The sequence below is a fragment of the Pistacia vera genome, unplaced genomic scaffold, assembly GCF_008641045.1.
Source record: "Pistacia vera cultivar Batoury unplaced genomic scaffold, PisVer_v2 Contig265, whole genome shotgun sequence".
In the NCBI taxonomy this organism is placed as follows: Eukaryota; Viridiplantae; Streptophyta; class Magnoliopsida; order Sapindales; family Anacardiaceae; genus Pistacia; species Pistacia vera.
The window spans coordinates 596,022-620,483 of record NW_022196074.1 but is presented as its reverse complement, the minus strand read 5'-3'; the positions used below and the strand labels follow the sequence as shown (position 1 = coordinate 620,483).

The following is a 24,462-nucleotide window of genomic DNA, read 5'->3' as shown; positions in this document are numbered from 1 at the left end:
AAAGAACTCATCGGCCCCCCCTCTTCAAAAGCCTTAACAGCCTGAACTAGGTTTACTTTCTGTTCGCAATTGAAATATAAATTTGAGTAGTAAAATGATATTTTAAAAGTTTATGAGTGAAAAAGTGTCATTAAGTCATTATTTGGGTGGGAAAAAGTCGTTAACTCATATTATATATGCCATAATCTCATAATCCCTTTACTTTAGGGCATCAGTATTTGTTCATAAACTACTTGGAGTTTTTAAATTAAAACTCGAATATGCGCTACATTTCCTCATTATATACCATTGAAAATGATGCTTGTATGATGGCATTAAGTATTAACGGTGTATGTGAAAATGACCTACTCATAATCGAAGGGTTGATGAATTAAAAAATTCGTACTTCTTTAGTGCCCTTTCATAATCTGCAGAAGCCACTAGCCAGAAGGTATTTTTTATGAGATCTTTGGTCAAATGACCTTAACAATTGGGCCTTTTAGAAAATCTTAACCTTGTTTTTGTCAAGTTGGGTTGGACTCAAATTGGGTCGATTTCTATTTGAGTCATGATCAATTGCAAGCCCAAATTTCATCACCGGCGGCAAACTGTAAAAAAGTAACTAAATAAACAACAAATTTGTAGTTGGAAATTGAAATTGACCTTGTTCCATCGCTGTCAGAACTCGGAAGAGTTCCATATATTTGAACTTGGAGAAATCAGAAACCCTTTGAATCAACCTCTCACAATGGCTCTTGTTAATCAATTTCTCCTTTGAGTTCTTGAATTTCATTTCCTCCTACTTTCCAATTCCATCCCTTTCATTTCTTTCAGGGTACTTGTGGGTTTCTGCTTATACTGAAGTTAGCTTCTTCTCTTGAACTTGATTTTCATTTTGCTAATTTTCGTGTTTTATTTTCTAATATGTGCTTTAATTCTTAATTCATCGTTGCAGGAAGATTAAGTTCAGCACTTTATAAAGGAAGCATGAAGGGCCACGACACTAAGGTAATATTTTTGTTACACGACCAATATTTGATGATCTTTTAATTTTCTATGCTGGGCTTTGTTTCATTTTTTACTTTTAAATGCACTTCGAGTCTTTACATTAAGTGCTGTGCTTTATTTGCTAAAGTTCAGGTTCGAAAATTTTCAACAAATCGGTAATTGGAATACAAAATTTTGAAAATGCAACAAGTAAAACTCTTATCAAATCCCTACTTTGAGAGCTTTTTTAGATTAATCTTAGCAGGAGGATTGTCTACATTTTGTTGGGCACGGAATCCCAAGACTTCCCTTACCTTCCTTAGGTTTATGTAATCCCAATTTAGAATAATTTTTATGCTAAATTGCTAAGTTCAAATTTTAAGTTTTCATGGATAAGTTCTTTCGTGGAGGAAATGACATTGCATAATTAGCTTAGGGTTTATTAGTCTATGATGTTTGGTATCTATCTGCTTAAGTTTTCTTTGACTACCTATATGTTTTACTGTTCTTTTTTGTTTCATCTGTTGAATTGCAGATGCCGAGAATGGAGGACATTCTTAACCTTCCGGTGCAAGATCCTCCTTTTTCAGAGTTTTCTGCTGCTCATATAAAGTGGGTAAAAGTTGAAGGTGGTCGTCAAGGTGGGGATGATATTGCTCTAATTCCTTTTGCTAGAGTGGATGATTTTGTGAAAGGAGAATCACTCAATGCAGAATGCCCGGCTCGCTTCCGCATTGAGTCAAGGAGGAAAAGATCTGAAGGGAGCATAAGTAAACCAAGGGTTGATGGCTATCTTGAATATACATTGTATGTTGTTTACATGGCACTTGATTGGACCGTTTTAGTATGCTTTTTTTCTCTCTTTAATTGGTTGTTAAATGACGACCAATGTATAAATGGTGCTGTTTGGTTTTGATTTTGAGATTTGCTATTTGTTAACAGTTATGGAAAGGAGTCTTATTAATTAGGTGATCAACAGTGGACGTTGCTGCAAAATGTGTATTTGTTTCCCTCAAAATCCTATCACTCATACACAATAATACATGACTTGAACATTTGGAATGAATTATTTTAACATCATAACCCTTAATTGCATTCAAGTAGTTTTCTAAACTAAATTATATCTGAGTGTTATAGTAGTTATCATGTTAATTTGGCAGATACTGGTGTTCTTATGGTCCTGAAGACTACCGGGATAGTGAGTCCAGCAATGCAGATGGCTCAAACATCAAACCTGCAACTGGGAAAGGGAGTAGGCCTGGGAGACGTCACATGATGAGAGGTTGCCTTTGCCATTTTACTGTGAAGCGGTTGTATACCCGCCCTCTCCTTGCGCTGATTATTTATAATCAAAGAAATCATGTAGACAAAACAGGGGCCCCATGTCATGGGTTGCTTGATAGGGATGCCTTAGGGACAAGAGCTATGTATGCTCCCCGAATCTCGGAGGATTTACGTCAAAAAGTGATGTCTATGCTTTATGTTGGAATATCTTTGGACACTGTAATTCAGCATCACATGGAATTAGTGCAGGGACATGGTGGCCCCCACAACCGTGATGATTTTCTCACTCGAAATGATGTTCGTAACATGGAAAGAGTCATTCGAAATACTTCTCATGAATTACATGCAGATGATTTATGTAGTGTAAGAATGTGGGTGCAGCGGCATCAGAAGAATGTTTTTTTCTTCCAAGATTACTCTGTTTCAGAACCATTTATATTGGGGATACAGACAGATTGGCAGCTGCAGCAGATGCTTCATTATGGAAATAATGGTTTGATAGCCTCCCATTCAACTTTTGGCTTGAAAAAACTAAAGGTACTCTGCTTTCTTATGCTTAATGCTTCCTTGACCCTTTTGTTGCTTATACGGGGATCATTTGAAAATTATGTCTGGTCATGACTCTGCAATCATTAGCATCATAAGATATAACTTAGATAATAAAGAAGAATAATAAATAGTCTTCCTCCCAAATTCAGAATTATGAAATTATGTTATGTTTTAGATTCCTAATATTGTACACGTTATTTGAAATTGAAGAGTTTGAATCATCTTATTTGACCATACATTTTGTTTCTGTTGTCATTATGCATAGATTTTCAGGAAGAATTGGTTTTTCTATGTTACAGTACTATGTTTGCCACATTTGAATTAATTGCTATTGATTGAATACTTAATATTTCTTTTTTTTCATTTGACAGTATCCCCTGTCCACTTTAGTCATATTTGACTTGTCCCAAAATGCAATTCCAGTTGCCTGGATCATTACTTCCTCTTTTGTTGGTCAATATATCCATAAATGGATTGGTCCCCTTGCTGAAAGAATCCGAACCAAGGACCCCAGATGGCGACTTAATGCCTTCTTGGTGGATGACCCTTCTTTTGATATTTCAACAATAAGGTAAACTTTTTTTCAGTGGGCTTTCAAATGTATTCCAATAAATTGTTTTCTTAAAGAAGGGCGATACAATGCCAAGATCTTACTTGCAGAGAGAATTTTCAATGTCGGGTCCTACTATGTATCTGGCATGTTCGTCATGCTTGGATAAGAAACCTTCTAAAGAAATGCCACAATCTTGATGTGCAACGAGAGATGTTTAAGCACTTGGGCTGGATTTTGTATTCCTCTAGAAGCGGGCCAAATGGTGTGGAGACAGTTGAAGAATTCATGCAAGTTTTTGTGGATCAATGTGCCTTCATGGATTATTTTAAGAGCAGATGGTTACCATATATAGGTGTGTACTCATTTATGCTTTAATTTTGTTTGCCCCAGAAAAGGTTTGGAGGCCTCTTGATGTGTATTATATCTTTGGTTGCAAGGAAAGAAAGCTATTTCTTTGTCTCCCCTGTTGGCCACCTGAAGTGAAGCCTAAAGTTGTTGACCATATATGTACAATTGACCAATCAAAATTGAGTTTAGTGTCCTAAACTTTGCTCCAGATTTATATTTTGCTCATGCTTAGTATTATTGGTATTCACTGTCTATCACATGAATTGAAAGTTGTCATGATCTCTTGCAATAATAGTTGTTTTTATACCAAAAAAAAAAAGTAATAATTGATCTCTTGCATAGATACTAAATTTTGGTCACATTTGTTACTTTGCAATAGTTAGTATAATAGCCATTATTCTTTTTCCAACTCTTAACTCTTTTAAGTTCTATCAGCTGGTGAATTTATAAATGTCTTTTTTTTCCAATGGGCTGGTCCTGCGCTCATTACCCCCTGAAAGTAGTGTTTTGCTAGCTTCACTACCTGCATATATCAAATAGGCCAACCTTATAAATATGAATTCTTGAAGTGCCTTTTTAAGTGAAGATTAACTAATCTGGTTATGAGGTCATGGCCTTCAGAGGCATTTTGATCTGTTACATTGATCTCAACGCTTTTCTTGTCTTGCAGATTTGTGGGTTACTAGTATACGTTCCCTTCCAGTGGCCAGTCCAGAGCCCCTTGCTGCAATTGAGTCATATCACCTTAGGTTGAAATCCATGCTCATTAACGAGAGAAATGCAAATTTTTGGTCAAGAGTTGACTGGTTAATCCACATCTTGACCACTGAATTTCACTCCTTATATTGGTTAGATCAATATAGTATGGATACTGGTTATTTTGTGAATCTGAGGGATGACTCTTTCTCAACAAACGCTTGGTATCAGGCTCTGCATATCTCGGATGCCAATGTAATATTAGATGAGCAAAATCTCCAATTTGCAAAAGTCATTTCTCAAGCGGATAGAACCAGGGAATATATAATTCAGAACCCTGGTTCAGAATTCTCACTCTGTGATTGCACCTGGTCAAGGCTGGGAAATGTCTGCAAGCATGTCATCAAGTTGGCAATTGTATGTAAAAATCGGCAGGTTGCAAGGCCATTATTGGCAGCTCAAGTTTATAGGCAGACATTGCTTAACCTTCTTCAGAACCCCCCAGATGATCCTCTAGTCCTTGAGCATGCTATTCTACATGCAACACGCTTGCAGCAGGATATAAAAGGCTTGGAAGAATTGTCTAACAGTGGGCTGCTCCAGCCATTACCATTTGAGGTGAACCCTCAAATGGCAGTCAATCTTCAGCTGTTCCCACGTCTTCATTGATTGGGCCATTGAAAACGTGATTAAATATCTCTTTGAACCAAAGCTTTTCTGCTTGTAGGACCAAAATTTCCAATGAGGTTCTCAAGTTATGTTATTGGAATCATTAGACCTGGAAAAGCCAAAAAAGTTTTGCATTCTGATATCGGCTGCTCCAGGGTTTTTCACCTAAGATGAACTCTCAAATGGCCGACAATCTAATTTTTTGCTTCTTCATTAATTCAACCTCTGAAGGTGATCAACTATTTGTGCAGAGACTGCAGCTTTACTGCTTATAGGACAATGGTTTTTGGTGAGGTTGCAAAGTTACGTTTTTTATCTGCCAACATCTAACATGAGAATGAGTTAGAGTTTTGCACCTTCTTACCTAAGAAGCCAAATATTTTGTCAGGCATGAAATATGGAATCTCTGCATATGGAGGTATATACTATTGCTTTACTGCTTAGAGTTGCTCTGAACCGCTTCATTTTTTTATTGTACTTGTACCTGATTATGCATATATAAGAAAGAAGTTTAGTCTTTCGTATTTTGATCAGCTATGCATTTTGAGCCTTTTTAGCATTGTATTTGACAAGTTTGGCTTAATCACACTTTTCTTTCTACTGCAGTGAATGGAAAATGGAGGATCCATCATACTCATCTTTCTGATGATTTATTTGGGACTTTGTTGAGGTAATAATAAAATTTAATCCTTTTTTCTTTAGACTATAGAACCTAGAAATTGATTATAAGTTTATAAAACTTTGCGGACTTCAGGCTATATTGAGTCCATAAAGCATGGTTGCTAATTTGAAAACCTTGCTAAGTAAGCAAAGTAGTTTTCCAAGATATATAGTTTTTGACGTCGTAAATAATTTTTTTGCTACTGCTCAGACTAAGATCAAAATATTAAGAGATGTATATATAATCAAATTGTATTTTTGTATTTGAAATTAAGTGTAGATATATTTATATCTGTGACAAATTCATTTCAGGGAATTCTATATCTAGTCCAATGTTGTGGTGGTCTTTAATTCTTAATGACTTCATTTTATATTATGGTTCTATATTCAATGTTTTGATAGAAGTTAACAGTAACTTTTAACGGATGTCTACCACAGCTTGTTGTACTGAATGTGAACAAATAATAAACTATGGTGGAAATTTTTAGACCATCAGTTTTTGTTGGATATCTTTGGTAGGTGTTTCATTAATTATATATCTGGCAGGGTGAGGACAGATAGGAATATTTGAAGGAACCACTTTGTGAATAGGTTAAATTTTGTGTCGAAACTATTGAAGATTCTGATATCGCTTTTACTTTTAACTACCATGATAAATGATTTGCGTTTGACTGTCAATAAGTAGTAGCACCTGCAATGTGTTTTGAATTGTTATGTCACCATTGCTGTAGATCAGAGAAAATTCTTGAAATTGTAGATCAATCACAAATTATAAAGATGCATATACCTTTAAGTCCTTTTAACTACCAAAAAGCCTAAAGGCAACCTTTTTAGTGGGGTGGTGCATGAGTAACTTAACAGTTTAAATTTAAAAATGTTCATGTGCATCACAAACAAAGCTTCTTTTGGTTGATGAGAAAGAAATAGGTTCAGCAGAGAACCAAATCTTTAAAGATATGAAAATGACTATCTTCTTTTTAAGTAATACGTCCGCTATCCATTTACTCTTTCCAACTTATAGCAACTTTGCACTATTTTTGTAAACCTTGGGATATTTTGTCATTGTGTTTTGACCTTTTGTACTAATAGCATTGTCTGAAGTACCTTGTAAAATTTTAAGACATGCTTGTGCTGCTAATTATATATATGTTTTGTCAATATGTATGAAATTATTCCAGAATAAGACTTAAAAGGGAAGAAATTGAAGAATGGAAACTCATTCTCAACTCCATCTATGGCTATAATTATATTGCCTTCAATAATATTACATGTCTATTATACAAGACATTATAAGTATGAAGAAGAAGGTTGATGATCTGAAACTAACTCTCTAAATATTAGGCAAAAAAAAAAAAAAAAATATTACTGTAAGATAGAATAGAATGTACTAGGATTACTAGTTTATCTGAAAAACATCACATAAACTGCCACAAAATAAAACAAGAATGGCTACTCATCTCTGTAATTACACGCCCTGCAATCTATTTTTACTATTCTTTTTTCATCTTCCTAACAACTTAGATTCAACACATTACTATTCAATCAAATATCTAATCTCGCCTGTTACACTGTTCTTACTCTTACCACAAGCAAACTTCTTGGACAATCACAGCACAACTGATCAAAGTCTTTGCTCCTTGTTTTGGTCTCATCTAGTATATTGAAGTATGCAAAAGCAATGATGAAGAGTCAATGGCAAATAAATCGCATCAACTTACGAGCTCTCCAAGGGTGATGGAAGCTGAAATTTTCTCAAATGAGTTAATAAAATGGTGGTGGTGGTGGGGATGCATATGGCAGTCCAATAACTGGTGGCAATGGACCATCATATACTGGAGCTGGTGGTGGTGGCAATGGTGGAGAAGGTGGTGGTGGTGGCGATTGCTCCACAGGTGGTGAGGGAGATGGAGGTGGTGGTGGCGGAGAATGTGGTGGTGGAAAATTCGGAGGTGGTGGCGGAGAATTTGGTGGAGGTGGTGGTGAAAAAAGTGGTGGCGGTGGAGAACTTGGTGGAGGTGGGGAAAAAAGTGGTGGGGGTGGAGAATTTGGTGGAGGTGGTGGTGAAAAAAGTGGTGGCGGTGGAGAATTTGATGGAGGTGGTGGTGAAAAAAGTGGTGGCGGTGGAGAATTTGGTGGAGTTGGTGGCGGAGATACTGGAGATGGTGGAGGTGGTGGCAGGGAGGGTGGAGCTGGTCTAGGGGGTGGAGGTGGTGGCAGGGAGGGAGGAGCTGGTCTAGGGGGTGGAGCTGGTGAAGGGGGTGGAGGTGATGGCAAGGGTGGAGGAGGTTGCAATGATGGTGGGGGTGGAGAATGAGGAGATGGACATTTGATAGCTTGGCAATGAACAGGCTTAGACAAAAACATATTACATCTTGAACTTGATTTCTGCCCTGGTCTACCCCTCAAACAATTTCCTCTATCATCAAACTCTTTCAAACCCAAACAAACTGGTGGCTCACCAGTAAAATGATTATCCTCAAAACTAAAATTATGCAAACTCGGAAGGGAACACACTTTCTCAGGGACAGTTCCTGACAACATATTGTGCGCTACATTTAGCTGTTCCAAACTCTTAATCTCTGCAATTGTATCTGGCAATTCACCCAAGAGGTTATTATGGCTCACGTCAAGAACTGTTAAATTCTTGAGCAAACCAATCTCCTTCGGCAGACATGAGTGCAGCCCGTTGTTTATCATAATCAGTTCTCGTAAAGTTTTTGACATGTTACCTAAGCTCATTGGTACGCATCCATGAAACTTATTGTTTGCAAGAACAATGACAGATACTGGTGAGTTTCCAAAATTGTCAGGTAATTCGAAAGCGAACCTGTTATGGTTTATGAAAATGGCATCAAGATCTTTATCAAAAAGAGCTCTTGGTACCTTCCCTTCGAGTTCATTGAAACGAAGATCAAGAAATTTGAGTTTTGGCAATTCCAGAACAACGTAAGGGAACTTCCCTGCAAATCGGTTGTTACTTAAATCAAGCTCGAACAGGATCTTTAGTTTTTTGAAACTCTTTGGAACTGTGCCGCAAAAACGATTGGTATTAATGTGAAACAATGCAATATCTGTGAGGAGTCCTAGCTCTTCGGGGAGATAACCAGCAATATCACCATGATTAAGATCAATGCCAGCAACCGTCTGTATTGATGGGTCATCGAGAGCCGGATAACAGAAAACTCCAGTGTAGTTGCACACATTGGATCCAACCCAGTTGCCTGTTAGATTCCGAGGATCTGAAATGATGGCTTGCTTCCATGCTTGGAGAGCAATGTAAGCATTTCTGAGTCTGGGGTTGTCGAAAGTAAACGAAGGTGGTACTTTCACAAACTCACCTCTTGAACCAGACTGGTCTCTGTAATACAAAAGTTGCCTTTGTTTAATATATGCAGCTTCCGAATCTTTGAGTCGGACTGCTGAAGGGGTAGAAATGTAGGCATTTTGTGCAGTGACCAGGTAAATGAAAGTGAGAATGGCTGTAAAGAATGAAGGCAAAAAGTGAATATTTTTCATCATCTCACTCCAGTGAACATCAATGGAAGTGTTTTAGTGCATATATATACATATGTACGTTTTGTATGTAATTGTTCAGATCTAGTGAGAGAGAACAAGTGATGGTGGAGGAGATTTTGGAGGCGAAGAATGTGGTTGGGTAAGAGAGCTTTGAGCTTATGGAAAATGCGGGGAAAAATATATACAGCTAAACCAGTAGGAGCTCTCTCTTTTTTAGAGTAACGGGTAATTATTCAGTGGTAAATTTAAAGAGCTTAGAATAGGAGAGAAGTTAATTAGTTGTGGGATAATGTAATGTAGTGGAAGTAGTAAGATCAGTTAAAGTTGGTAAAGCATTAAGTGGGGACGTTGGAGAAAAGTTAGTTGATATTGCAGTAATTTTGTAAGGCTAAAAATTGTCTTGTCAGTGAGTGGCAGTGTTTGCCGGAACTGATGAGAATGTACTACGTATGGACGGAGGGCAGCGTCTGTTCAGGACGGTTGCCGCTTCTTACTCTTCTCATCAACCAACTTTAGTTTTTTTTTAATTAATTTCTTTAATTAAAAAGATAAATGTTTGCACGTGCCAGTCCAGATTTATCCTACGAATTAATTGATTCTTCGTACCATGACACGAGTGTCCTTGAGGATTAATAAGAAATTATGAGATAAGAGAGAATTAAACGTTATTAAGATATTATAATTACTAATTAGAAGTAGATTTGCATGGGCAATTAATCAATGGCGTTTTTGCATGGATATAGTTACAGTCCAACTAGTCAGGGCCTACCAAACGCTCCATCGCGTCCAAGAAAGTGAAAGGAGCAGATATTGAGCACGTGAACACTGGGACAACTTTTGAAGTACTGTCTCTCATGGAATCATGAGTAAATCGTCGGTGGCTCGGTGCCTGCACCAGTCCAGTTGTTGCACCTCACTTCTCCTTCTGCCTGGTGCACGAGCACCGCACCCCTCGTGACCATCCTTGGGTGCATTTGTTATTTTTCTCAAACTACAAGGAGGAAATTGTTATAAACCCCGTGAAAAAATAAAAGAAATTGTTACATTAATTTACGTATACAAAAATACTACATTTATAATACAATCTCATAACTTTTTTTTACAACCTTAACAGTAGAGTTAAGTTAACTAAAATTTTTGACTAAACATAAACAATTATTCCTTAGAGACGAATAACTGTTCTTTAGGGACAAAAGACCGTTTCATTAATAAGAAACAATCATTTTTCATGAAATAACTGTCATTCATCCCTAAGAAACGACCGTTCACGTTTAATCAAAGTCATTTAATGTCTTATGTGTGATGGGAGTTGACGTAACAGTTGTCAACTTAGCTACCAGTCATGTTGAATTGTTAAGGTTATAAGAGAAGGTTATGAGCAATGTTTTAAAACCCAACCCAGGGTGAAACCTGACAAAGTTGTCGGGTCTCGGGTTGACCGGTTTAACCAGTTTGACAGACAGTGAAACCAGTTGACAAAAACTTTTAAAATTTAGCAAATACACCCCTTATAATTACAGTTTCATCCCTATAGGTTTAAAATTTAGAAAACACACCCCAAATACAAATCGGCCGGCTACTGGTTGGCGACGACGACACCCCAGATGCAACCCCAATCATCCCTTGAGCCCATTCCCCTTAAAATATACCCAAGATCTGGCCGAAATAGGTTCGATTTCGGCCAAATCTCACCGACGCTGGCGTCGGCATTCCAGGCCAGATCTCATCGACGCCGGCGTCGACAACCCTCTCCATCACCTAAAAATTACTCTCCTCTTCCTCCCGACCAAAACCTACCTCACCCCACCCCCGTTAGTCTCGCCAATCGTCGGCAAAAGCTGGTTGTTTCCGCTACCAGTTTTGTTCGATTTTCAATCGATTTACTCACCGAAAATCAACGCCGTCACCACCATTGCATTCATCGAAAGTTTCTCTTCAAAAGTCCCAACATTCCGGCCAGCAATTGTTCACCAATCATCCTCCCAAATCTTAGGGTTTTTGGTGAATAGGAAAAACATAAATCTAACCCATTGAAGCTTCTAGGTTCCGGTTAAACTGGTCAAATTAGACTAGGTTTTAAAATAATGATTATAAGATTGAGTTATGAACGTAACATTATTGTTTACGTAAAAAATTTGTATTGAATTTAATTATGTGCTTCTTCTTGCGTAGAAATTTTAACGGATGTCTTGCACCTCTTTCCCGGCTCTTTCGGTTTCGTCTTCTATATATAAAAAATCAGATAATAATAAATGTTATAGTCGAGATTATGAAAGTTCTTTATTAATTACATTAATTAAGCATTTATTAATTGGTTTCTTGTTTCCAAGCAACCTCCAATTGTGAATAAAATCATAATGATGTTGATCCCATTGCCAGCTGTTAGCGAAGAATAGCTCTTCAAATTGGTTACCTATTTCTCAGCTTGGACCGTGTCAACAGCTTACTACAGTATTTGACTTTCATGATTGTTCTACGTTTTATTGATTTATCACTTTCGCTTTCACCCAGCAATGCAATCATTATCTCCATTATTATTCATTAATCCAAAGTCTAAACCTATTTAACTTTTCCCAATTGGCCTTATTAAGCTAATCTTTGCTTCACACGACACTCAATCAATCATTAACCTATTCTGTGCTCGCCTTCTTCTGCTAAACTGACACGTCATCTTATTTTACGGTCTAGTTTTCATATTAAACTTCCCACGAGAATCATGATTAACATTTTAATTAACATAATAAGAATCTTGTTCTCACGAAAACGACGACGGCTTAGTAATCTGACGTGGCTCGTGCTGATTACACAGACAAATTCATTGAATAGTTTATTTTATTACTGTGGATAAGCTTTGAAATTTCGTGGAAGGTGATGATAATTGATTTTTTAATATTACAAAATCTATCGCATCACCGTCCGTTACTGTACACTTTAAATTGCCTGATCAATCTGGGACACGCGTCGAGTATGTACAACCTAAACGATAAGAACGAAACACGTGTCCCCACCTTAATCGTTTGCTGTTAATGAAAGAGCTGTAATCGCTTCATGCTGAGCTTCGCCTGTTTGCCACTCTCTCAGATCATGACCGACCGCGCCGTTTCCTTCGTCAAAGATTTCGCTTATCGAAGAACTTTCAAAGTCCAATGTCCGACGTATCCCTAGTTGGAAAATTACACTATATGATCGCACTCATGATAAGCTAACCTACTCCTATATTGTCAGCCGTTGATTTTGTCATACCAATGTCTAACAGTAGGGACAAAGATGTTTAAACGGTAATACTGACGTGTTAATCAGTCATGTAATTGCTAACTTTTTTATAATCTGACGCAATATATATAATTTTTTTTTTTTTAACAAGGTGTTCGGAGTGACTGTGCATACTTTAACTAATTTTTTAATCCCTTGAATACTCTACAAACTCAAAAGGTCTATTGAATACCTTACAAGTTCAAGAAGTATATTTAAATACCATATAATCCCAAAGCAACTACTTTTCAGGTCCATTAAATATATTATAAGCTTAAGAGATTCGTTGAATATTTTACAAGTCTAAGATATTTATAAGGTATTATTTATTAAATACCTTATAAATCCAAAAGACCATAGACTTCGTTTGGTTCAAAATTGGGAATACTACTTTTAGTATTACCAAAAAAGTTAAACAGTAAAATACCCAAAAACTCTCATTTTTGGGAATACTACTTTCAATATTATTCAATTTTTTTTAAACCCTCTAAATTTGTTAATTTAATTAAATACCCCTAAATATTTTTTTAAAAATTATAAAAACACCACAACAATTCACATTTACCAGATTCCGGCCACTACCGCCGGAAAATGGCCGGAATCTGGTAGGATGGCGCACTACTGGCTGAATCTGACCGGTAGTGCCCCGATCTAGCATTTTTCAGCCAAATCCACGGTAGATCTGGCCGGAAAAGGCCAGATCTAAGGCCAAAGATCTGGCTGTTGACGGCCAGATCTTTGGCCGTAGCAATCAGTCACGACAGCCAACAAACGGTCGTCGTTGACGATCAACGACGACCGTTTGTTGGCCATCGTTGAGAGCAAATACGGCCAGATCTGGCCGTCGCAGATCTGGCCTTTGCCGGCTAGATCCATTGTGGATCTGGCTGGAAAAGGCCATATCGGCTCATGACCAGTAAGATCCAGCCAGTCATGCGTCGATAAAGCGACTCCGGCCACCTTCGGTGGTGGTGGCCGGCTGGGGGTATTTGAGGGTGGGTTGGGGATGTTTTTGTTAACTTTTAATGTTTTATTATAGGGGGTATTTTGTAAAAAAATAAATATAGGGGGTATTTTATTAATTTATAAATCCTACATCGTAATACCCACCCAATTCAACTTTTTTCAAAAAACTTTTCTCAAAACCCCTAAATTTTGAACCAAACGAAGCCCATGTAAGTCACAATATTATTGTGGTATATTGCCCTTAGATTTTAATCCAAGAACTTAAAGAAGAGAACAAACATTCTTATCCATCATATCAATCCCTTGGCTTATTTGACGCAATAGTTTTATATTGGCTAATATAATTTTTTCGTATAAATTCTGAAAATAATATAATATTGAAAAATAAATAATATAACAATTTGGTGTGTGGTTGTATAACAAAACTTTAGATAAAAAAAATTAGAGGTTTTGCTTTTAAATCCTACGACATGAATATTTATTCTAAAAATATTTATAAGTTTAATACATTTTATTTATAAATAAATTTTATCTCATGAAAGTGAATATTATATTTTATTTAATCTTAACCTTATATTTTATTCAAACTTATCCTTTCTGATTCGATGCAATCTTGCTTCCGAAACAAGACAAAAATTACATTTAAAATTAAAGAGCTCAAATGTAGTGTACAAGTACAAGAGCGCATATTCATGAGATGGTCCCGCCTTTATTATATCCTAACCCCTTTAATGGGTAAAGACTAAAGATATTTCCAAGCATGGAGGGTTTATTCGGAATTTCAGAAAAGAACCTGTCAATATTACAATAAAAACCAGTTATGACAACCCTTTCGCTTTCGTGTTCAAAAAGTAAATTTCGAAGTCTCTGGAATTAGAAACCTGAGTCCTCACCACCAACGATTAATAAGAAATTATGAGATAAGAGAGAATTAAACGTTATTAAGATATTATAATTACTAATTAGAAGTAGATTTGCATGGGCAATTAATCAAATGGCGTTTTTGCATGGATATAGTTACAGTCCAACTAGTCAGGGCCTACCAAACGCTCCATCGCGTCCAAGAAAGTGAAAGGAGCAGATATTGAGCACGTGAACACTGGGACAACTTTTGAAGTACTGTCTCTCATGGAATCATGAGTAAATCGTCGGTGGCTCGGTGCCTGCACCAGTCCAGTTGTTGCACCTCACTTCTCCTTCTGCCTGGTGCACCAGCACCGCACCCCTCGTGACCATCCTTGGGTGCATTTGTTATTTTTCTCAAACTACAAGGAGGAAATTGTTATAAGCCCCATAAAAAAAAATTAAAAAATAAAAGAATTTGTTACATTAATTTACGTATACAAAAATATTACATTTATAATACAATCTCATAACTTTCTCTTATAACCTTAACATAGCAGTAGAGTTTATACTACCACGTTAACTAAAATTTTTGACTAAACATAAACAATTGTTCCTTAGAGACGAATAACTATTCTTTAGGGACGAATGATCGTTCCATTAATAAGAAACAATCATTCTTTATGAAATAACTGTCATTCGTCCCTAAAAAACGACCGTTTGCGTTTAATCAAAGTCATTTAATATCTTATGTGTGATGGGAGTTGACGTATAAGTTGTCAACTTAGCTACCAATCATGTTGAAATGTTAAGGTTATAAAAGAAGGTTATGAGCAATGTTTTAAAACCCAACCCGGGTGAAATCGGCAAAGTTGCCAGGTGTCGGGTTAACCGGTTTGACAGACAGTCAAATCAGTTGACAAAAACTTTTAAAATTCAGCAAAACACCCATTATAATTACATTACATCCCTATAGGTTTAAAATTTAGCAAGCACACCCCAAATACAAATCGGCCGACCACTGGTTGGTGGCGACGACACCCCAAATTCAACCCCAATCGTCCCTTGAGCTCATTCCCCTTAAAATATATCTAAGATCTGGTCAAAATAGATTCGATTTAGGTCAAATCTCACCGACGCTGGCGTCGGCACTCCAGGCCATATCTCATCGACACCGGCGTCGACAACCCTCACCATCACCCAGAAATTACTCCCCTCTTCCTCCCGACTAAAACCCACCTCACCCCACCACCGTTAGCCTCGCCAATTGCCAGCAAAAAACGGTTGCTTTCGCTATCAGTTTTGTTCGATTTCCGGTCGATTTACTCACCATAAATCAACGCCGTCACCACCATTGCAGTCACCAACAGTTTCTCTTCAAAAGCCCCAACATCCCGGCCAATAATTGTTCGTCGATCATCCTCCCAAATCTTAGGGTTTTGTGTGAATAGGAAAAACATAAACCTAGCCCGTTGAAGCTTTTGGATCCCGATTAAACCAACTAGGTTAGGCTAGGTTTTAAAACAATAATTATGAGATTGAGTTGTGAACGTAACATTATTGTTTACGTATAAAATTTGTATTGAATTTAATTTAATTATGTGCTTCTTCTTGCGTAGAAATTTTAACGGATGTCTTGCACCTCTTTCCCGGCTCTTTCGGTTTCGTCTCCTATATAAAAATCAGATAATAATAAATGTTATAGTCGAGATTACGAAAGTTCTTTATTAATTACATTAATTAAGCATTCATTAATTGGTTTCTTGTTTCCAAGCAACCTCCAATTGTGAATAAAATCATAATGATGTTGATCCCATTGCCAGCTGTTACCGAAGAATAGCTCTTCAAATTGGTTACCTATTTCTCAGCTTGGACCGTGTCAACAGCTTACTACAGTATTTGGCTTTCATAATTCTCCTACGTTTTATTGATTTATCACTTTCGCTTTCACCCAGCAATGCAATCATTATCTCCATTATTATTCATTAATCCAAAGTCTAAACCTATTTAACTTTTCCCAATTGGCCTTATTAAGCCCCTCGCTAATCTTTGCTTCACACGACACTCAATCAATCATTAACCTATTCTGTGCTCGCCTTCTTCTGCTAAACTGACACGTCATCTTATTTTACGGTCTAGTTTTCATATTAAATTTCCCACGAGAATCATGATTAACATTTTAATTAACATAATAAGAATCTTGTTCTCACGAAAACGACGACGGCTTAGTAATCTGACGTGGCTCGTGCTGATTACACAGACAAATTCATTGAATAGTTTATTTTATTACTGTGGATAAGCTTTGAAATTTCGTGGAAGGTGATGATAATTGATTTTTTAATATTACAAAATCTATCGCATCACCGTCCGTTACTGTACACTTTAAATTGCCTGATCAATCTGGGACACGCGTCGAGTATGTACAACCTAAACGATAAGAACGAAACACGTGTCCCCACCTTAATCGTTTGCTGTTAATGAAAGAGCTGTAATCGCTTCATGCTGAGCTTAGCCTGTTTGCCACTCTCCCAGGTCATGACCGACCGCGCCGTTTCCTTCGTCAAAGATTTCGATTCTCGAAGAACTTTCAAAGTCCAATGTCTGACGTATCCCCACTTGGAAAATTATACTATATGATCGCACCCATGATAAGCTAATCTACTCCTATATTGTCAGCCGTTGATTTTGTCATTCCAATGTCTAATCAGTAGGGACAAAGATGTTTAAACGGTGATACTGACGTGTTAATCAGTTATGTAATTGCTAACTTTTTTATAATCTGACGCAATATATATATATATATATATATATATTTTTTTTTTCTACAAAGTGTTTGGACCGATTGTGTATATCTCAACTAATTTTTCAATCCTTTAAATACTTTATAGGCTTAAAGGGTCTATTGAATACCTTATAAATTCAGAGGGTATATTTAACACCCTATAAGCCCAAAGCAACTAATTTTCAGATCCATTGAATATATTATAAACTTAAGAGATCTATTGAATATCTTACAAGTTTAAGAGGTCTATTGAATACCTTACAAACTCAAAAGACCATATAAATCATAATATTATTATGGTATATGACCCCAGGGTTTTAACCTAAGAACTCAAAGAAGAGAATAAACATTCTTAACCGTTATTTGATGCTATAGTTTTATATTGACTAACAATTATTTTTTCATATAAATTCTAAAAAATAATATAATATTAAAAAATAAATAATATAACCATTTGGTGTGTGGTTGTATAACTAAACTTTAGATAAAAGTATTTAAAGGTTTTGTATTTAAATCTCACTATGAATATTTATTCTAAAAATATTTATAAGTTTTTGATTATTTTATTATGAAATACATTTTATTTATAAAAGACAATATTATATTTTATTTAATCTTAACCTTATATTTTATTCAAACTTATCCTTTCTGATTCGAGGCAATCTTGCTTCCGAAACAAGACAAAGATCACATTTAAAATTAAAGATCCTAAATGTACTGTACAAGTACAAGAGCGCATATCCATGAGTTGGTCCCGCCTTTATTATATCCTAACCCCTTTAATGGGTAAAGACTAAAGATATTTCCAAGCATGGAGGGTTTATTCGGAATTTCAGAAAAGAACCTGTCAATATTACAATAAAAACCAGTTATGACAACCCTTTCGCTTTCGTGTTCAAAAAGTAAATTTCGAAGTCTCTGGAATTAGAAACCTGAGTCCTCACCACCTATATATCTGACTCCAATTCAAACCCTCTCTCATTCAACACGTATAGTCATATTCTTGTATTTGAGTTTGAGAGCGGATTTGGATAGGAGCTCCGGGGACCTGTCGGATCTTTCCATTAATTTCTCCAATTTCGATCGGCGATCTCCCGAATTCTGATTGAAAGTTCGTCATTCAAAAGAGTTTCTTATAATTTTAGTTAGTTTGATTTTCTCTCCTTTCTTCTATATGAATTGTTGATTATTTTAGGTAATGTGTCATAAAAAGATGCAGGTTTTGCTTTGATTTTTGATAAGTTAATTAACTTAGATTAAGAGGCTAAGTTCTGTTTTGTTTGGTTACCTAGAAAACATACAGAAGGGAGAGAGTAATTTGAGATCATACATTTTCTTTGTAGTTTCTAAAGAGTACGACACTTAACATTTTCTAGGTTTTGTTCGTTTTCTCGAGACTATGATTAAGAAAATGTATGATTTAAGTTTGTTTTCTCTTGCTGGCCAAACATGATGTTAAACGTATAGTTGTGACTAATTAGTGTAACTAAATATGAGACTCGTCACTTTGGTTTAGGCGACTTGGTTAAAAGTAGTTTTGTGTCATTTATTGTGGATAATGAACTTGTTCTTGAATTTGCCGATCTGTTAAGAGTAAGATTCTGCTTATCTCGATCTGATTGTTGTTTATATCCGTGCTGGATTATAGAATTTTTTGTTTCTAATGGGATACCTGATTCTCTTGTGGTACCGGTTTTTTGTTGTTGTTGTTGTTTTTGCTGTTGTCCTGCTCTGGTGTCTTGTTTGGAAGTAGTTTGCTGCTTTGCATTGATATCAGCTGTTCTTGTTTCACTTTTCTTTTGTTTGAAGCATTATATAGTTTTTAATGCCTCTTATAAAGTAAATGTTTATAGCCAATCATGTATGGAATGATTGGATATCAGATGCTTGCCTATTGTGTATAGTTTTCTTGGGGTGATTATGGGGTTCATTGCTCATAAATTCTCTGTAATCAAGTCATTGAGGCCAAGTACCACAGAATCTTTTTGTATCTTTGACATTGTTAGGAGTGCAAATTGTCAAAAAATTACTTGGAAATAATTTGCTAGGTTGATTATCTAAATAAGATGCATTAGTTATACTAGATGTAAATGAAAATACCAGTTTTGAAATCAAGATCCTTTGGAAAATCAGATAAGTAAAGCACGAAGGAAATTTTAGCTTTCTAACTTGGTAGGTTCTAGCCTATTAGCGGCCACCATATTGTACTTTCTGGTTGTTCTGGCTGTGAGAGCACTGTCGTTAATGGCAAAATTGCGTCAGTGGAACCTCATTTCCAACGTTGAGAGGTCCAGAATCTTTATGGTTGGCTGGTAGTTTATTGCTAATAACGCAGTGGTCCTTTAGTTTACCAGACCATTCACTTGATCCAAATTTTGCCTTTGTTTCCCTTGAGTGACGGTCAATTTTGAGATGCTGAGTCCTGGGCATCTTCCCCTGGAGCAGGCAACGACCCTGGGAGGAGTATCTAGAGAGGGAAAACTGCCTTCATTTGAGAGCTACAGCGACTAATGTATTTTGATTCTGATACACTTTTTAAGTATCAGCTTATTAAGGACATTATAACAATCTTTTTGTGTGATGTGAGATTGCAGTTGCGTCTGCGCAGGATAAGTAGTTTGAATCTACACTTACTAAAATTTGAGGCAGTTTCTGTTGTGGTCATACCATGTAAGGTTTCAGATGCAGGTTTTTATTTGTATCATGACTAATGAGTTGCAAGTGTTCAGGATGGTCAAGCTTTATGGGCGAGACCATATAGGATTAAGTGTTTACTATGGGGCAGATTCTGTAAGTTTTTGCTGCGCAAGTGCTCATGTCTGTTTCTCATAGTTCTGAACAACAGTGTGCTGTGCTGGATCACACCTTCTGGAACCCAACTAATTGAAATTTATGCGCCTAAAAACCGTGTTTGTTGTGGTTGTGCCTCCTGCTACCTAATAATTGCTGTCCTCTTATGCTGTATTGAGAGTGAACTAGGGTTTGTGGAGTGAGTGTAATTGTTCTATTAGAGTTCCATTGGTCTGTCTAGAAAATGTCATCCATCCTACACAACGTTGATTTTCATAGCCTGTTATAAACTAACTACATGTGTCAGTAGAGAGAACAGTATAGCTCCACTAGTTGGTTTGCATCTTCTTCGATTAGGGGAACATTGTCCTTTGCCCCTTGATGTAGGTATGAAGATGCAATTCTCATGGTGGTTCGAAATCCTACTATCAAACCATGGAGAGAACTGGCTAGGATAACATTGTACTGAAGAGATGCCTCCGAAGTCCTGAAGATTTTAATGATTTATGTTTGGGGTAGGTTCAGTTCTCAAAGGAGACTTGGTGCAGAGTTGAAAGTGGAGGTAGGCCTGTCTTGATGGATAATCAAGACAACAAAATTTCTGCAATCTCTCACTCTTTCCCCTATATTTATTTGCATTTTAGACCACATTTGATTGTGTGATCTATTGCTTTTACCATAGGTTGGGACGTCTATGGGTCATTTCCAGTATATTTCATTTGGTCCTGGGACCTCAAGGAATCAAGTGATCATGCAAATACTATTGCTCTCTCACAGCTGGAGGCTCCAGAGTTTCTCAGTGCTGCTCTGTAGTTTTTGTTTGGAAGTTAATAGATCTGCTTGTTTTGATGAATCCTTCTCTTGGAGTAATGCTGATTGGAGCTGTTCAACCTTGGATGTTGTTGTTGCTGATTTCTTTGGTCTGCAGCAGTATAGAAGAAAGCAACAATGTCATGGAGTGTTTGCCTGGCTTGTTCAGGCCACTAGATGTGTTTTAAGTTTTAGAATATTTGCTAAATGTTTTATATGTGCAGGTGCCCTAGGTTTTTTGCCAACTTCAGCTGCCTGGTCTCTGCATAGTAATTTACAATGGCGGAAGTAACAGCCAATTATTCCAACCATCAACAGTTTGAGCCGAAGGACATATCCTGCAGAGTGGAGGAAACTGAGGCAGTGATCTCAGACTCTCAGCTGGAAAATGGGGAGTGCAGGTTATCAGATCATATGGATATGAATGAATTACTAAAGAGGGGGCACATGGAATATGGGTATTGCTCTACTTTCTTCATAGCTATTTACTTTAAGGGTTTTCCCATTTCTTACTTGTTTCAGTTTAACTTATATTTCTTTTTGCAGATGCCAACACTATCGAAGACGGTGCCGCATTAGAGCTCCTTGTTGCAATGAGATCTTTGATTGTCGTCATTGTCATAATGAGGCTATGGTGAGTTACTTGTTTTCCTCAGGATTTTTTTTCAAAATTTCTACTATCCATATAAGTTTGTTGGTTAAACAAGACACTGATGATTATCTTCTTTATTCTAAGAACCTGCTAAACTAGTGATTAGCAAATTGTTTTGTTCATTATTATTGATTTATCATTTGGTGATTTGCAGAACAATATCAATGTTGATCAGAAGCTTAGACATGATATCCCACGCCACCAAGTCAAAGAGGTAGATATAATCCCTTGTTCCCCCTAATCTCTACATTTAACTTCTTTTTTCCTTGAATTCATTATAATTATGGTATACACTGTTACTGACTGAATTCTCTGTCTCTGTCTTTGTCTTTCTCTTTTTTACCAGGTGATATGTTCACTTTGTGGGACTGAACAAGAAGTGAGTTCTACTTTTTGTTCATTGTGTTGGTTTTGCATTGAGCATTTTACTTTGATTGGGTTTTTTATCAACTTGATTTTTCAGCTTTTTAGAAGTGGTTTGCTAGGGGATCTACCTTCAATGGAATATATTATTTGCCTTGTTGCATCTCGATGCTGAGCTGTATTGGTTATTAATATGTTGACTTATTTCCTTTGTTCCCATTACCAGGTTCAACAAGTTTGTATTAATTGTGGTGTGTGCATGGGAGAGTACTTCTGCGAGACTTGCAAGCTATTTGATGACGATGTGAGTGGTTTAATCTTATCTCCTAATTGATTTTGTTCTTGGAAATGCCTGATATCAATTCTATTCTGTGATTTTGAGGAGATAATCCCTCCAAGAATACAAGGGACTAATCCTTTTAATATCAGTAAGAATGTTGGTTACCTGGATGGTCTCTGGCATGTGGAAAATGCCAGATTGTCTTTTTAATTTTTTTTATCATAGTTTATTTATTGCTGTCTTGAAGTTCTTGATGTCTTTGCTATTTGAGGCTGGCCTAATTATCTTTGCTTTTCCTTTTCTGCAGACATCTAAGAAACAGTATCATTGTGATGGGTGTGGTATTTGCAGGTATGTTTGTTATTCCCCTATTTATTTTATCGTTAAGACATACTGAACAATTTGTAGATGTTCCTTTTTTCTTTGTTACTTTTGCTGCCTTTGTTAAATTAGTGTGTAAATTTAACCTGAATGTTTGATGTGTTGTTTGGTTCCAGAATTGGTGGACGTGAGAATTTCTTCCATTGCTACAAGTGTGGTAAGCTATACTTGTGTTATAATTCCTTTCTAATACTTGTTCACATTGGGTGTGTATTAGTAGCTATAGCATGACTAACATTTTATTTATTTGGTTTGCCATCTTATTCGTCACTGTAAAGGTTGTTGCTACTCAATCCTTTTGAAGAATAGCCACCCATGTGTTGAAGGTGCGATGCATCATGACTGCCCCGTTTGTTGCGAGGTAATACACTGTCACTTCATGAATATTTTCCTTCTAGTGGAGGGGAAATAATAGTTTTGACTGGTTCACTTTACCCATGTTTAACGTTAAGTATGATGGAAATCCTTGTCTGCAGTACTTATTTGACTCGACGAATGATGTAACTGTCATGCCATGTGGGCACACCATTCACCAAAACTGCTTGAAGGAGATGAGGGAACATTACCAGTGAGTGATCTTGCTACTCTTATATTTCCTCTTTATGTCCTGCCAATATATTTCTTCTGGTAAATGTTGTTGGTTTTACTGAGGTGTTGATCATGTTAACAGATATGCTTGCCCCCTCTGTTCCAAGTCCGTCTGTGACATGTCAAAGGTCTGGGAGAAATATGACATGGAGATTGCATCTACACCAATGCCGGAATCATTCGTAAACAAAATGGTCTCTCTCTCTCTTTCTAACAAGTATGCATATGCCTTATTAAGTCACTTGTGTATATGTTACTGACGTGAATCACTACTAACAGGTTTGGATCCTCTGCAACGATTGTGGTAAGACCTCGAATGTACATTTCCATGTGGTGGCACAGAAGTGCCCAAATTGCAAGTCCTATAACACTCGCGTAACAAGGGGCTGAGGAAGTGTGGCGCTGGTTGCAAATTTGGCTATGATATCAGCTGTGACGGTTATCTGCTCATGGGCTGGGGTTAGACATACCCTCTCAACACCTGATACTCGATCATGGTGGCTTGGAGTGGGTACTTGACATGCGATTTTGGGGACCCTATGGCTTGTGTTGTTCCGGTTTCTTTCTTCTTTTTTATTTATTTGTTTATTTTTTATTTTCTCCCTGTTGTCAGCTTCTTTATGTTTCATTTAGGCAAGACGGTGTAAATAGCACCACCACAACCATGGTGGCACTTTGTTATTCCAGTTTATCTGTTCTTTTATTAATTGCGTTGTCGTGGGAGATGCTTTATGTACGCGCGATAAAATCTCTGGTCTTGTGTTCATCTGATTTATCGTACGTTTGATTGGATAGCACTTGGCCGATGATGTTAAGTCTTGTATTTACTACCTAGTTCTCCAAAGATGTCCACCTGTAGTCTAGTCATACATTAAGAGTTCGCCTCTATCATTTCTTGGCTGTTAAAAGATATTTTAATGAAGGAAAAGCTGAGAAAGAAGTTTTATAAACGTTTTCAGGCGGTTTTAATAGGTTTCTCTCTTGCAACCGATCTAATGGCCAATGTAACATATGTTTCAGTATATATATTATATAGTCCTTTGTTTTTCGTCAATTCTGGCCTTCAATTTTGAATCTGGAAGATTTGCTGCGTTCTTTAATTTGTAATTTATCGTATTTACTGAATGGATAACCGATAGACCGTCTATCACTGTATATTAAATATCAAACTTTGTCCGAAATGTTTCGTCAAACCTTGAACGCAAAAGATGGCTTATGCCACCCTGTTCTCATCCCTTCCTCTTTGTGTAAACGCGCCAACCAAAAATCCCATATTGAATTATGGCCCAGCTGCAAATTCTGTTGTCTCTTTGCTCAATTCTATTACAGGTATTAAAGAATTTTTACCAATTCATGCCCACTTAATCACTACGAATCTTATTCGCCACCCTCAAATATACAGCCATGTTCTTCACGTCCTGGTCTCTATCAAACACCTTGATTATGCCGAACAAATTATAAGCCGAACCCATGAGCTAGACATCAAAATTTGGAACTCTATCATTGAAAAGAAG

General features: G+C 36.8%; 3 protein-coding genes across 7 annotated transcripts; 2 read left to right on the top strand and 1 right to left on the bottom strand.

The window, feature by feature from the left end:
* The first annotated feature begins 648 nt into the window (after positions 1-648).
* Positions 649-7,611, top strand: LOC116133077. 4 transcript variants are annotated; one of them, XM_031418743.1, is made up of 9 exons: positions 649-842; positions 935-987; positions 1,502-1,773; positions 2,127-2,787; positions 3,171-3,370; positions 3,460-3,704; positions 4,371-5,483; positions 5,672-5,735; positions 7,382-7,611. In XM_031418743.1, the coding sequence occupies exons 2-7, from the start codon at positions 967-969 to the stop codon at positions 5,063-5,065; spliced, it is 2,094 nt and encodes a 697-aa protein (XP_031274603.1). In that variant the 5' UTR covers positions 649-842; positions 935-966; the 3' UTR covers positions 5,066-5,483; positions 5,672-5,735; positions 7,382-7,611. The 4 variants fall into 4 exon arrangements, with proteins under 4 accessions (XP_031274603.1, XP_031274604.1, XP_031274606.1 ...); XM_031418744.1 differs by lacking the exon at positions 7,382-7,611 and having other exon boundaries at positions 649-814; positions 5,672-5,995; XM_031418746.1 differs by lacking the exons at positions 649-842; positions 935-987; positions 7,382-7,611 and adding an exon at positions 1,909-1,934 and having other exon boundaries at positions 1,647-1,773; positions 5,672-5,995.
* Positions 7,119-9,275, bottom strand: LOC116133079 (leucine-rich repeat extensin-like protein 3). The gene has a single exon (XM_031418747.1). It carries the CDS (start codon positions 9,242-9,244, stop codon positions 7,487-7,489), a length of 1,758 nt encoding a protein of 585 aa, XP_031274607.1. The 5' UTR covers positions 9,245-9,275; the 3' UTR covers positions 7,119-7,486.
* An 8,779-nt stretch (positions 9,276-18,054) lies between these two features.
* Positions 18,055-23,690, top strand: LOC116133119 (probable E3 ubiquitin-protein ligase RZFP34). 2 transcript variants are annotated; one of them, XM_031418798.1, is made up of 12 exons: positions 18,055-18,195; positions 20,909-21,142; positions 21,231-21,318; positions 21,491-21,550; positions 21,683-21,715; positions 21,926-22,003; positions 22,287-22,330; positions 22,477-22,517; positions 22,639-22,721; positions 22,837-22,928; positions 23,031-23,142; positions 23,228-23,690. In XM_031418798.1, the coding sequence occupies exons 2-12, from the start codon at positions 20,964-20,966 to the stop codon at positions 23,336-23,338; spliced, it is 921 nt and encodes a 306-aa protein (XP_031274658.1). In that variant the 5' UTR covers positions 18,055-18,195; positions 20,909-20,963; the 3' UTR covers positions 23,339-23,690. The 2 variants fall into 2 exon arrangements, with proteins under 2 accessions (XP_031274658.1, XP_031274657.1); XM_031418797.1 differs by lacking the exon at positions 18,055-18,195 and adding an exon at positions 18,246-20,436 and having other exon boundaries at positions 20,557-21,142.
* Positions 23,691-24,462: the final 772 nt, after the last annotated feature.